The sequence below is a fragment of the Leucoraja erinacea genome, chromosome 4 (assembly GCF_028641065.1).
Source record: "Leucoraja erinacea ecotype New England chromosome 4, Leri_hhj_1, whole genome shotgun sequence".
NCBI lineage: Eukaryota > Metazoa > Chordata > Chondrichthyes > Rajiformes > Rajidae > Leucoraja > Leucoraja erinaceus.
Window position 1 is genome coordinate 54,970,419 of NC_073380.1, and position 14,444 is coordinate 54,984,862.

General features: G+C 45.1%; 1 protein-coding gene across 1 annotated transcript in view; it reads left to right on the plus strand.

Annotated features, from left to right (window-relative positions):
* LOC129696432 (E3 ubiquitin-protein ligase RNF114) overlaps positions 1–13,864 on the plus strand; it is a 28,871-nt gene extending 15,007 nt beyond the window's left edge. Inside the window, exons 3-6 of the mRNA XM_055634314.1 lie at positions 1,478–1,590; positions 6,174–6,297; positions 9,801–9,908; positions 13,189–13,864. Coding sequence (XP_055490289.1) covers positions 1,478–1,590; positions 6,174–6,297; positions 9,801–9,908; positions 13,189–13,254 — 411 coding nt within the window. The 3' untranslated portion in view covers positions 13,255–13,864. The remainder of the gene's footprint in view (positions 1–1,477; positions 1,591–6,173; positions 6,298–9,800; positions 9,909–13,188) is intronic.
* Positions 13,865–14,444: the final 580 nt, after the last annotated feature.

Genomic DNA, 14,444 nt, shown 5'->3' on the forward strand with positions numbered 1-14,444 from the left:
GGGAAGGGATGGAGAGGGAAAGCAAGGGCTATCTGAAGAAGTCAATGTTCATACCGCTGGGGTGTAAACTACCCAAGCAAAATATGAGGTGCTGTTCCTCCATTTTGCGATGAGCCTCACTCTGACAATGGAGGAGGCCCAAGACAGAAAGGTCAGATTGGGAATGGGAGGGGGAGTTGAAAGGGAGGGGGAGTATACCAGACTGCTGCCTGGATTAGAGGGTATTGGCTATAAGGAATTGGTTAAACAGAGCACAATCTTGGATTGTTTTCTCTGGAATGTCAGAGGTTGAGGAGAGACCTAATGGAAGTATATACTGTAAAACTATGAGAGGCATACATAGGGTAGACAATCAGAAGCTTTTCCCCCTCGGGTCGAAATGTCAAAGAATTGAGGGCACAGCTTTAAAGTGAGAGAGGAAATGTTTAAACGTTAGACACAAAATGTGGGAGTATCTCAGCGGGCCAGACAGCATCTCTGGAGAAAATGGATAGGTGACGTTTCGGGCCGGGACACTTCTTCAGACTTCCTCAGAAAAAGTTTAAAGGAGATGTGCGGGAGATTATTGGGTACCTGGAATGCGCTGCCAAGGATTGTGGTGGAGGCAGATGCGATAGAGGCTTTTAGATAAGCACACATATATACAGGCAATGGAGGGGTAATGTGCATGCTGAGGAGATTAGTTTAACTTGGTATTGTGTTCAGCAAGGACAATGTGGGTCAAAGGGCCTGCTGTATGTTCTGTGTTCCATGCGGTGGTAAATCGCCCTCTCAAACACATGTTGTACCTCTGGTGAAGGGCCCCCCCACTGTGCCATAGGTGAGGAAATCCCAGGATTGAGACCCAACAACCATATGTTCAACATGGACATTGTGTGCCAAATGGCCTGTTCCTGTGCTGTACTGCTCCATGTTTAAATAGTTAGGGTCCGGAATGCACTGGCAGTGAGTTTTTGGTTTAGTTCAGTTTAGAGATACAGCGCAGAAACAGACCCTTCGGCCCACCAAGTCCGCGCTGACCACCGATCCCTGTACAGTAACACTATCCTACACGCACCAGGGACAATTTACAATTTTACAGAAGCCAATTAGTCTTCAATCCTAAACGTCTTTGGAGTGTGGGAGGAAACCAGAACACCCAGAGAAAACCCACGTGCTCACAGGGAGAACGTACAAACTCCGTACAAATAGCACCCGTAATCAGGATCAAATCTGGGTCTCTGGTGCTGTAAGGCAGCAACTCTACCGCTGCACCACTGTGCCGTCCTCGGGTTGCAGTAGAGGAAGATTTAATTCCATCCACAGGGCTATGTGAGGAAGACATGGATGTGGGTCTCGGATTGCTCTCCCATTGGGCCAGTACGGAGTTGATGGACCGAAAGACCTTTCTCATTCCAAGATTCTGTGGTTAGAGGTATTTGGAGATGATGACACACTAATGCTCATGTTGACTGAGTGTTTGCCATGTGTTGTCCAGGTGAGGTTGTCCGCGTTGAGGGAGCATGCAAGAAGCTGCTCGAGGTATCTGGAGGAGGATCACCAGGAGACTGAAACCTGCCCTCTGCCCCGGACAAGTCCTGCCTCACACAGGTAAGATGGGAGTCCACAGGACTGACCTGTGTTTATATTAATTTTGTTTTCAGATATAGCGAGGTGACAGCCCTTCGGCCCACCAAGATCGTAGAAAACCCACATATGTCATGGGGAGAACGTACAAGCTCCATACAGACAGCATCACAGACAGGATCAAAGCTGGGTCTCTGCCACTGTAAGGGAAGCAACTCTACCGCTGCACCACCATGCCGTCCATGTGTGTCATCCCAACTGGGCCTGGACAGACCCAACCCTATTGATGTACGACACACCCTGCGAAAGACTGGTGTTAATGGATGGACTTTGTAATAGATCAGGAAGTTTATACATTCTGCTGATGGTGCTAGCACCTTCTTTATTCCGACTTAAACCCCGGTGTGAGAAGCACAGCAGTAGAGCTATTGCCTCACAGTGTCAGAGACCCGGGTTCGATCCTGACTATGGTTGCTGTTTGCAAGGAGTTTTTACATTCTCCTGTCACCGCGTGGGTTTTCTCCGGGTGCTCCAGTTTCCTCCCACACTCCAAATACGTCCAGGTTTTTAGGTTAATTGGCTTCTGTGAATTATGAATTATCCTTAGAGTGTAGGATAGTGCTAGTGTACGGGGTTATCACTTGTCAGCGTGTCCTCAAGGGCCGAAGAGCCTGTTTCCGCTCGAAAGTCTACAGAGTGAGACAAGGGTCAAGAGTCAGCAGGGTTTAATTATCAAAAGGATCATAGGGTGAATAGAGTTTTTTACTCAAACTAACCAACATTGGTTTGAGATGAGACAGGAAAGTTACAACAGGAAGCTTACGGGCAATCTTTTCACACAGAAGTTGAGGGGTTCATGGAATGAGCTGCCAGAGGTGGTAATTGAGGCAGGTATTATAACAGCATTTAAAAGACACATACACAGGTAGATGGAAAGGTTTAGAGGGATATGGTCCCAACGTGGGCAAAAGGGACTAATTTAGATGGGGCATCTTGGTAAGCATGGACCAGTTGGGCCGAAGGGCCCATTTCCATCCTGGATGGCTCTATGGCTCTGAGGTCCAAGTGAAGGAGCTCCCATACACTACTCTTATCGAGGGAGTTCCAAAATCTGGTCCCATTGACGAGAAAAGGAACGGAAATAAAGGGCGGCGCAGTGGCGTAGCTGGTCGAGCTGATACCTCACAGCGCCAGAGACCTGGGTTCAATCCTGACTTTGGATGCTGCCTTTGTGGGGTTTGCAATTTCTTCCTGATGAAAAAGTTACTTTTATAACAATCAAACAGGTTCGCTTCTTAATAAACAGACAACTCAAAATACGTTTGGTAGACCAGTTCAAAACTTTACTTATTATCGGCCGATGGAAGTGGCAGGGAGAACCCCAGTCAAGTGAGCACCTTGGCAGTCTTCTGTCCACTTTCCTTAACAACAGAATTACATTGTATTATATAGTGTTTTTTTGTCACCTTAGCACATTCCACAAACATTAGTCATGGTCAGAGGTACAGAGAATAAAGGTTACTACAGGATGCGTCACATCAAAGGCATCTTGTCATATGGTACAAGGATTCAAGATTCAAGATTCAATTTAATTGTCATTTGGACCCCTTGAGGTCCAAACGAAATGCCGTTTCTGCAGCCAAACATTACAAACAAATAGACCCAAGACACAACATAATTTACATAAACATCCATCACATCGCTGTGATGGAAGGCCAAAAAAACGTATCTCTCCACTGCACTCCCCCCCCCCCCCCCCGATGTCAGAGTCAAAGTCAAAGCCCCCGGCTGGCGATGGCGATTGTCCCGCGGCCATTAAAGCCACGCCGGGTGATGCGAGGTCGCTCGCCGAGTCCCGCGGCCATTCCAAGCCGCGCGGGGCGGTGATGTCAGGCCCCGCTCCAGGAGCTCTTCGACCCCGCAACTCGGGCGGGAGAAGTCGCCGTTGCGGGAGCCCTGAAAAGCGGTCTCCCTCCAGGGACCCGCGGGCTCCCGGTGCCGCCGTCCGCCAGACCCGCAGTTGCAGCCTCCGAATCTCCGGAGGTCGGGCCGCAGCAGCGCTCCACCACCGCTCCACCCGCTCCGGACTCGGCCAGCTCCGCGACGGCGAGGTGAGTCGTCGGCACCAGAGTCCCCGGTCTTCTCCTGTTGGAGGCCGCTCCTCGTTGCAGCCCCAACGACAACGGAGACCCGACAAAGAAAAGGTCGGGTCTCCCGTGCAGGGAGAGATTAAAAGTTACCCCCCCCCCCCCCCCCCCCCCCCCCCCCCCCACACACACCCCCAACAAAAAATAACAAAAACCATAGAAACATAGACAAAAAATAATAAAAACGCGTCCCAGGCTGCAGAGGCCGCTGCTGACGAGAGTCGCTCGCCGTCCCGCGGCCATTCCAAGCAGTGCATCTGATGTCAGGCCCTGGTACAAGAGCTCTTACCCTGTTAAAGGGGAGAAACCCGTTGTCAGTACCCCTGAAAAAGGGTCTCCCTCTGGGACCCTCCTCTCCCCACCCCACCCGCCATACCGGACAGTTGGTGCAGCATAGCAATTTTCCGAATCTCCGGAGGTCGAGCCGCAAAAACCACCGCTCCCACCCCGCTCTAGATCAGCCACGCAGCCCCAAAAACTACATACCCCCTCCCTCCCCCCATAGACAACACACACACACACCCCAACAAAAAATAACAAAAACTACATAGAAACATAGACAAAAAATAATAAAAACGCGGACAGGCTGCAGAGGCCGCTGCTGACGAGAGTCGCGCCGCCTACCGGACTTTACATATCAAAGGCATCTGACATTTGGTACAAGATATCTTACATATTAAAGGCATCAACCATTTGTCAGTACCCCTTAATGGGATCAATCTGGCTTCCTCTCTCGTCACTTGCACACCTCAAAGATATCGGACATTTGGTGCAAGGTATTTTACATATTAAAGGCATCGGCCATTTGTCAATACCTCTTAGTGAGATCAATCTAGCTTCCTCTTTCGTCAAATGGTGGACAAATGTTATAGTCATTCATTATCTCAATACACAGCAAACTGAGGCAAGTCTAGACTTGCCTTTCTGTATTAATCTACTGGAGAAAAGCCTAATTTGAGACTAAATATAAGTTGTAAGCTAGCCAAGGAACCCATTTAATATGTTCTTATATTTTCAACATAATTCAGCATTATCATTCCATCCTTTTATCAAAATTTTGATAACAACTACAGTCCTTGCCACATTACGTACGGAAGACCATAAGCATCTCATCAGACAAATTAATAGTACAACTAGTAATACAATCAATCCATAGTGGACAATAGTTCCCCAAGTCCCTCCAAACATATTCAATGGCCACCAACCTCCCCCGGAGCTATAATCATGGAATTCAGCTCCTACCTTCCTTATTTTAGCTACTTCCATTCTGATATAGGCAGCCAAGTTGGTAATGTTGGAGGAAGCATCGGGAATAAAAGTGCAACATTCTCAACCTATTATTGCACATGTCCCTCCTTTTTCTGCTAGGATAAAATCTAAGGCCATTCTGTTTTGTAATACTACAGTCCTCATAGCGACCATCTCAGCTGTTACCCCTTCTACCTCCTCCTGGGTTGCACTCAAGGAGATGGCAGTGTCATTAGCAAGTGTCTCTAATGCGCAGGCCATATTAATCAGTTCCCGTGACACTATTATACTACCATAGGACGGGAAGAGGATCATAAAAAATTGCTCAGCCTTCGTTAGGCTTCGCTTGGAAATCCCCGTGTGCTGGTGCAACTGGTTCATGCTTCTCTTGTGTGGCACTGCTTATGCAATATTATAATGTCCCGTCACAAACATACCTTCTCAAAAATACACCAGTGCCTTAGTTGTGGCAAAAACAGGTAGATTTAACTGGCCTTTGCGGATCTCTTACTGTCTGTAGTCTCTGCTGCGCTTGTCATGTTTGATTCCAATCTTGTTTAAAGGGAGGTGTGTACCATCCTTTAAATGTGGGTTAGTCCGCAAGTTTGCCATTCTGAAGGAAGTCCAGTACATGTGGGCCACCCCAGAATAAAAGAAGGGTCAATAGCCCATTGTCCTTTCTTGTTTCCACAAACTGTTCACAGTCAATCAAATATATCCAACGACGATGATCTTCAATCTTCAGGCATGATTTATCACAAAGAGGGTGGTGGGTGCCTGGAACCTGCTGCCAGTTGTGGTGGTGGAGGAGGCAGATGTGATAATGGTGTTTAAGAGGCTTTTAGATAGTGGGTGGAAATGTTAAATACTTGAGGGCATAGCTTTAAGCTGAGGGGGGGGGGAAGTTTAAAGCAGGTGTGCCAAGCAGGTTTTTCTGCATATTATGGTTGGTACCTGGAATGTGCTGCCAGTGTAGGTGTTGTCCTTTCAGATTCAGATTCAATTTTAATTGTCATTGTCAGTGTACAGTACAGAGACAACGAAATGCATTAGACAACGAAATGCATTTGATCAGCGAAGTAGGGGTTAGCCTGGCGCATCGCAATGCCGTCGGCTCCTTCCACTGCCGCTCGCTGCTGATGCCGTAGGGTTGTCGGCGCTCCCGCGAAAACTACAAAACTAATATAGGGTGACCGTTCTTTTTACTTACAGGGAACCAGCAAGATCGCCGGTGACCTCAGCCTACACCTGCCCTTACTGCCACGAGAGGAACTTTGATGCCATCGGCCTAGTCGATCACTGCATAACAAACCATTACTTTGAACCCCATCGAGCGGTGAGTGCATTAACGCGAGATCTTTGTCCCATCAAAACATGTATAGAGTGGGAATCAAAGGTGTTGTGTCCGTATTCACCTTGTATGTAATATTACAGTACTATAATAGATTACAATATATTATGTATAATATATACTGTATAACTATATTTATAATACTTATAGTGAAAATATATATGTACATATGTATATATACAATATTGTAAATGTACATATGTATATATACAATATTGTATACTGTATAGACAGTGAATGTTGATGTAGTAAATAGACAGTAATATTTCAATTGTACAACATGAGTTGAATTATTAACCAGTAAGTGAAAAGAAATGCAAAAATGCTGGAAATCTTCAATAAAAATAGAAAATGTTGTAAATATTCAGTGGGTCTGGTCGCATGTATGGGATGTTTCTCTTCCCACAGAGGTGGCCTGGCCAGCTGAGTGTTTCCAGCGTTTCCTGCTTTTATTTATTCCCAAGGGAAAACTGATTGATGGCTGGAATGGGATTTGAACCCTCGGCTCCACAGTGGATGTATATGACAAAAGAACTGGTGGCTGCAGTTGGATTTGAAATCCCAACTACACAGTGGGCATGTCCTACAGAAAACTGGTTCATGGCTTGAATGGGATCTGAACTCCCAACTACATAATTTAGAGGTGAAAGTGTTTCTGACTGATTCATGAAATTCCACGCTGTCCAAAAGAAATCTCTGACTTTCAGTCTATGGGGTAAGAGAGCTCCAGAAATTACCCTGTTACAAAATGTCAAATAGGCAGAGTTGGTTTGTGTGGGTTTGGGTGGGTTTAGAGGATGGGTCCGAGCCGAGAGTAGGCAGTGGAGTTTCTGCTTGAAAGACACAAAGTGCTGGAGTAACTCAGCGGATCAGGCAGCATCTGTGGAGGGCATGTTTAGACGACGTTTCATGAGTTCATGTCCTAGGAGCAGAATCAGGCCATTCAGCCCAACGAGTCAACTCCGCCATTCAATCATGGCTGACCTGTCTTTTCCTTTCAACCCCATTCTCCTGCCTTCACCCCATAACCTTTGACACCCTCACTAATCAGGTTTCGGGTCGAGACCCTTTTTCAGAAGGTATGCTTTGAGAACTTTTTCCATACGCAAGAGTTCCTTGTGTCTCCATTTTACGGCTCCACTGTGATATCTCAAAGTATGCATACTGTGAAGAAGTTCTTCTTCCAGACTGAAGAAGGGTCTCGACCCAAGATGTCGCCTGTCTATATCCTCCTCAGATGCTGCCTGACTCGCTAAGTTTAGTTTGGTTTAGTGATACAGCACGGAAACAAGGCCTTGGGCCGACCGAGTCTGTGCCGACCAGCGATCACGCTGTTCACTAGCACTATCCTACACACTAGCACTACCCTACACACTAGCACTACCCTACACACTAGCACTACCCTACACACTAGCACTACTCCACACACTAGCACTATCCTACACACTAGCATTATCCTACACACTAGCATTATCCTACACACTAGCACTATCCTACACACTAGCACTATCCTACACACTAGCACTACTCCACACACTAGCACTATCCTACATACTAGCATTATCCTACACACTAGCACTATCCTACACACTAGCACTATCCTACACACTAGCACTATCCTACACTCTAGCACTATCCTACACTCTAGCACTACTCTACACACTAGCACTACCCTACACACTAGCACTACTCCACACACTAGCACTATCCTACATACGAGCATCTGGAGAAAACTGGCGTGGTCACAGGGAGAAGGTACAAACTCCGTACAGACAGCACCCGTAGTCGGGATTGAAGCCGGGTCTCTGGCGCTGTAAGGCAACAACTCTACCGCTGCACCACTGTGCCGCCCCTAAAGTTCCTCCAGCATTTTGTGCTCTACACAAGATTCCGGCACCTGCGTCCCCTTCTGTCTGAGTTTCTACTCAGGCGACGTTGGATTTTCAGGGTCATAACTTTTTATTAGCGAATCCCTACGGCCTAGTGGTTTCAGCAGTCACTGTCCATTGGACCCTGGCAATGTGGTAAAATGTTTAATTGCTCATGGAGCAATTAGGGCGGCACAATGGTGGCGTTGCTGCCTTACAGCTCCAGAGACCCGGGTTTTATCCTGACCACGGGTGCTGTCTGTACGGAGTTTGTATGTTCTCCCCATGATCTGTGTGGGTTTTCTCCAGGTGCTCCGGTTTCCTCCCACACTCCAAAGACGTGCAGGTTTGTAAATTGATTGGCTTGGTAAAATTGTACAACAAATTGTTCCTGGTTTGTGTAGGATAGTGTTAATGGGTGGGGATCGCTGGTCAGCGTGGATTTGGTGGGTCGAAGGGCCTGTTTCCCCACTGTAGCAATGTTATAAAATTTTGAGATTTAAAAAATCAAGTCTGCAATTTATCCCATCAGATAAAGCATAACAAGTAGTTTAATTTGACACCTAATTCACTTTCATATCTCAAGTAATAAAAACGTTATGGCCATTTTCATACTCGGAAATTAGCATCTTGTTCCCTATTGATTTTCTATGGACATAACAAAAAAGCTGTGATCGAGGACAGTCAAAAGCCCATAACCTTCTTAAAAATTAAGAGAACTGAATGAAATTTTCAGTTATCATAGATTGAACCATTCTGAAACAAATATAAAATAATCTTACTTGGAGGACCTGAAATTAAAGCATATAATTAATTAGTTACCCAATTGTAGCTAATTTCAAACTTCAATTACTAGATCTAAACATCTATCCATTTCTTAATAAATGATTAACATTTTTAAATAGCCTAAGTGTCCAAATAATATTCACAAATAATTCACAATAAAACATGATTTTTAAATCTCATTTACATCAATTTATAGGCCAAATGGACGGAATTTAGTGTTCAATTGCTGTAAATTAAAGTCAATTTAAATCAGCTTTCTAGTGGGTTCCTGTGAACGCGCTGGTTTAGAACGTTCACATTGCGCTGGATTTGTGCCCTCAAATGCCCAGAAAAATACTGCGGGATATAAAGAGCCCAAAATGAACTATTCGCTATAGAAAATTTTATATACAGGGTTCTTAAGAAGCCCCTTTTAATGTAAAAATAAGGTACATACCTTTAATTGTTTGCTTTATAAAACCCTGGGGCTGCGAGAGGTTGTGGGTTGAGAGATTGATTTTTAAACTACTATAACTATTATACAAGGCCATAAAAACTAATAATACCTTTTGCGACGGGGTCTTCCAGCGATTTTCCGTTAATGATTTACTAGGCTGAACATTTTCGATTGCAACAGTCTAGTAAAAATCGCGTTTTAAACCCTCCCCCTCTAAACAGCGCCAGAATCGCGCACACGGGGTGGGGCAGATACTCAGACACAATTCAGGTAGGTTTTGTAACATACCTACCCACTGTATCTCGAAACCTAAAAAAAAAAATGACTGGCCTTGAAGTGAGAGATGTTTCTCCTCAGGCTGCTTCTACCTCCTAAACCTTTGGACTCTTGCCCTGCAGGTGTGTCCGATCTGTGCATCAATGCCATGGGGGGTTCCTAATTACTACAGCAGAAACTTAATCGCTCACCTCGCACTACGACATCAGTTCAGCTACGATCACTTTGTGGTGAGTGCACTTCCATTGTATACTACTATACTGGCGAAATAATAAAACGGGGAAGGCAGCTCAACCATGGCTAACGAGGGAAACCAAGGATAGTGTCTTCTTAAGTATGGCGTGCACAGCCTAAAGTTGTAAGACAACTTGTTCTATTTGATCTTATTTGATTGTGGACACCAGGTTAATTGCATTCGTCGAAACAGGGCGGACCACGTGAAGGTTGCAATCACCCACCCCAAAGATAGTGTTAAATCCAAGAAAGAGGCATACAAATTGGCCAGAGGAAGCAGCAAACCGGAGGACTGGGAGAAATTTAGAATTCAACTGATTAGGACAAAGGGGTTTATTAAGAGGGGGAAAAAAGAGCACGAAAGAAAGGTTGTGTAAGAAAGAACTGCAGATGTTGGTTTTAACTGAAGGTAGACAAAATATGCTGGAGTAATTTAGCGGGACAGGCAGCATCTCTGGAAAGAAGGAATGGGTGACGTTTCGCGTCGAGACCCTTCTTCAGAAAGCTTGCAGGGAATATTAAAAAAACTGACTGTAAAAGCTTCTTTCAATATATAAAAAGGAAAAGATTAGTGAAGACAAATTTAGGTCCCTTACAATCAGAGACAGGCGAATTTATAAACGGAAACAAGGAAATGGCAGAACAGTTGAATGAGTACTTTGGTTCTGTCTTCACCAAGGAAGACACAATCTCCCAGAAATACTAGGGGACCAAGGATCTAGTGGGAGGGAGGAACTGAAGGGAACCCACATTAGTCAGGAAATAGTGTTGGGTAAACTGTTGGGACTGAAGGCTGATAAATCCCCAGGCCTGATGATCTGCATCCCAGAATACTCAAGGAGGTGGCCCTAGAAATCATGGATGCATTAGTGATCATTTTCCAATGTTCTCTCGACTCTGGATCAGTTCCTGTGGACTGGAAGGTGGCCAATGTAACCCCACTTTTTAAGAAAGGAGGGAGAGAGAAAACAGGGAATTTTTTGAGGATGTAACAAGTAGACTGGATAAGGGAGAGCCAGTGGATGTGGTGTATCTGGATTTTCAAAAAGCCTTAGACAAGGTCCCACACAAAAGATTAGTGTGCAAAATTACAGCACATGGTATTGGGGTAGGTATTGACATGGACAGAGAACTGTTGGCAGACAGGAAGCAAAGAGTAGGAATTAACGGGTCCTTTTCAGAATGGCAGGCAGTGACTAGTGGGGTGCTGCAAGGCTCGGTGCTGGGACCACAGTTATTTACAACATATATTAACGATTTAGACGAGGGAATTAAATGTGACATCTCCAAGTTTGCGGATGACACAAAGCTGAGTGGCAGTGTGAGCTGCGATGAGGATACTATGAGGCTGCAGGGTGACTTGCATAGATTGGGCGAGTGGGCAGATGTATGGCAGATGCAGTATAATGGGGATAAATGTGAGATTATGAGAAATGAGAGAAATGTGGTAAAAACAGGAAGGCAAATTATTACTTGAATGGTGTCAGATTCGGAAAAGGGGAGGTGCAACGAGGCCTGGGTGTGCTTGTACACCAGTCACTGAAAGTAAGCATGCAGGTACAACATGCAGTGAAGAAAGCAAATGGCATCTTGGCCTTCATTGCGAGAGGATTTGAGTTTAGGAGCAAAGAGGTCCTACTGCAGTTGTACAGGGCCCTGGTGAGACTGCACCTGGAGCATTGTGTGCAATTTTGGTTTCCTAACTTGAGGAAGGACATTTTGCTATAGAGGGAGTGCAGCGTAAGTTCACCAGGATGTCGGGACAGACATATGTTGAAAGAATGGGTCAACTGGGCTTTTATTCACTGGAATTTAGAAGGATGCGAGTGGATCTTATAAAAAACATATAAAATTCTTAAAGGATTGGACAGGCTAGATGCAGGAAAAATGTTTCCGATGTTGGGGGAGTTCAGAAAAACCTTTTCACCCAGAGAGGTGTGAATCTGTGGAATTCTCTGCCACAGAAGGCTGTGGAGGCCAATTCACTGAATGTTTTCAAGAGAGAGTTAAATTTAGCTCTTCGGGCTAAAGGAATCAAGGGATATGGGGAAACAGCAGGAACAGGGTACTGATTTTAGATGAACAACCATGATCATATTGAATGAAGGTGCTGGCTCGAAGGGCTGAATGGCCTACTCCTGCACCTATATTTCTATGTTTCTATGTGCCAGGTGTAACAATTTTTACAAACTTATTCATTCACAAGATAGTGCACAAAATACCAAGCCAGAAAGAGTGCAGGGAGAGATTGTTTTGGGCACCATGTTATAGGAACGATGTTATCAAGCTGGAAAGGGTGCAGGGAATATTTACGAGGATGTTGAATATTTACGAGGATGTTGCCAGGACACGAGGGCCTGAGCTGTAGAAAGAGGTAGGCAGGCTAGGACTTTATTCCTTGCAGTGCACAAAGTTAAGGGGTGATCTTTTTGAGGCATATAAAATCCTGCGGGGAATAGATAGGATGAATGCACAGAATCTTTTACCGAGATGTAGCGGAATCAAGAACCAGAGGACATGGGTTTAAGATGAGAGCGGCAAGAATAGAAACCTGAGGGGGGAGGTGGAAGGTGGTGGGTATACGGAATGAGCTAGCAGAAAAGGTACGTAGTTGAGGCAGGTACAACATCTAAAAGACACTTGGATAGGTACATGGTTAACAAGGTTTTGAGGGATATGGGCCAAATGCAGGTAAATTTAGATGAGGCATCTTGGTTGGCATAGAGGAGTTGGGCTGAAGGGCCTATTTCCATGCTTTATGACAATGGCTGAAAACAGAAGATGCTGGAAACACTCAGAAGGCCAGGCTGCATCTGTGAATGAATAGCAGAGTCACTGTTTCTGGACAAAAAACCTTTTGTTAAGATAAATGGTGTTCAGTTTTAGATGCTGGAGTGGAGATGAATATAATAGTGGTGTTTAAGTAGCTTTTTAGATAAATATAATAGGTACGCAGGGAATGGAGGGATATGGATCACTTGCAGGCAGAGGTGATTAGTTTAATAGCATCATGTTTGGCACGGGCATTGTGGGTTGAAGGGTACTGTTTTACATTCTATTATTTCCGAGGCTCATCCCATTCATTAACGCATTTCCAAGATGTAACACTTTGGCATCTTGGAAATGGCTGGAATTTGACAAAGTGTTAAAGGAACTCAGTCAATGTGACATCAATGGGAATTAGGAAACAAATATCTGGAGGAATGAGGAAAATAGGATAAAGTTTTAGTGGCTAAATGTTATTTTCAACACTGCACTCTTCCTTTCTCTTTACAGGATTATAATCAAGATGAAAACATCATGTTGCAAAGTGTCATCTTGAATTCATTTCAGGCAAACTGAAGAATTTAAGACTATTCCTTCTAGTGTCAAATTACCCTCCGAGAAAAAGAATCTTGCTTTTCCGTGCTGAAGTTACTGCCTTACACATTCAACAGGTCGATAATAATGAATTCATAACCTGACATTTGGTTCAAAATGTGGGCTTTCAATACAGCGTGGAAACCAACCCTTCGTTCCACTGAGCCCGCGCCGACCAACGATCACCCCATACACTCGTTCTCTCCTACACACTTGGGACAATTTACAGAAGCCAATTAACTTACAAACCTTGGAACCAAACGTTGGAACTCAGCAGGTCAAGATGCATCTGTGGAGGGAATGGATAGGCAACATTTCGAATGGACCCTAACATGCTAGAGATCCCAGCATCTCCAGAGATGCTGCCTGATCCGCTGAGTTACTCCAGCACTTGTAAATAATGGCCATGAGATCAACAGCCCAGTATTTGTTGTATAATGACGGAGTGTAATTCTAATGTCAATAAATGATGAATAGAACGATGGAATGTAATACTAATGTCAATAAAGTCTGATTGTGAACCTCCCAGTTTGCCATGAAAAGCAACCTGATCCTGATCCACAAAAGTTCTTGAAATAAAGGAATCTATCACTATCTCTTAATTGAATCAGACTTTAAATTGTTTAGATTAGTTTAGAGATTCAACGTAGAAACAGGCCCTTCGGCCCAACTAGTCTGCCCCAACCATCGATCACCCAAACACCAGTTCTATCCTACACACTAGAGACAATTTACAGAAGCCAATTAGTCTACAAATCTGGACGTCTTTGGAGTGGGGGAGGAAATTGGAGCTCCCGCAGGAAGCCCACGCGGTCACAGGGAGAACGTGCAAACTCCATATAGACAGCACCCATGGTCAGGATTGAACCTGGGTCACTGGCGCTATGACGCATCAACTCTACCGCTGTGCCAAAGTGCCACCCACAGGGCACACAGTGCCTTTGAGGGCACTCGGTTCCATCGCAGACAGATAAAGACCAAACCGTTCATCACAATGTGATTCCAGAACACAACTGATTCTTCTTCCCCATCGCCAAGGATCCTTAAGGGCCTGTCCCACGGGCATACGACTCCATGCGGCAAGCGCGATCTAAAGGGCCGCTCCCACCAGCATGCGCCTGCGTGCGGCAAGCGCCTACATGCGGCAAGTGCAACCTAACGTGGTCGCTTGA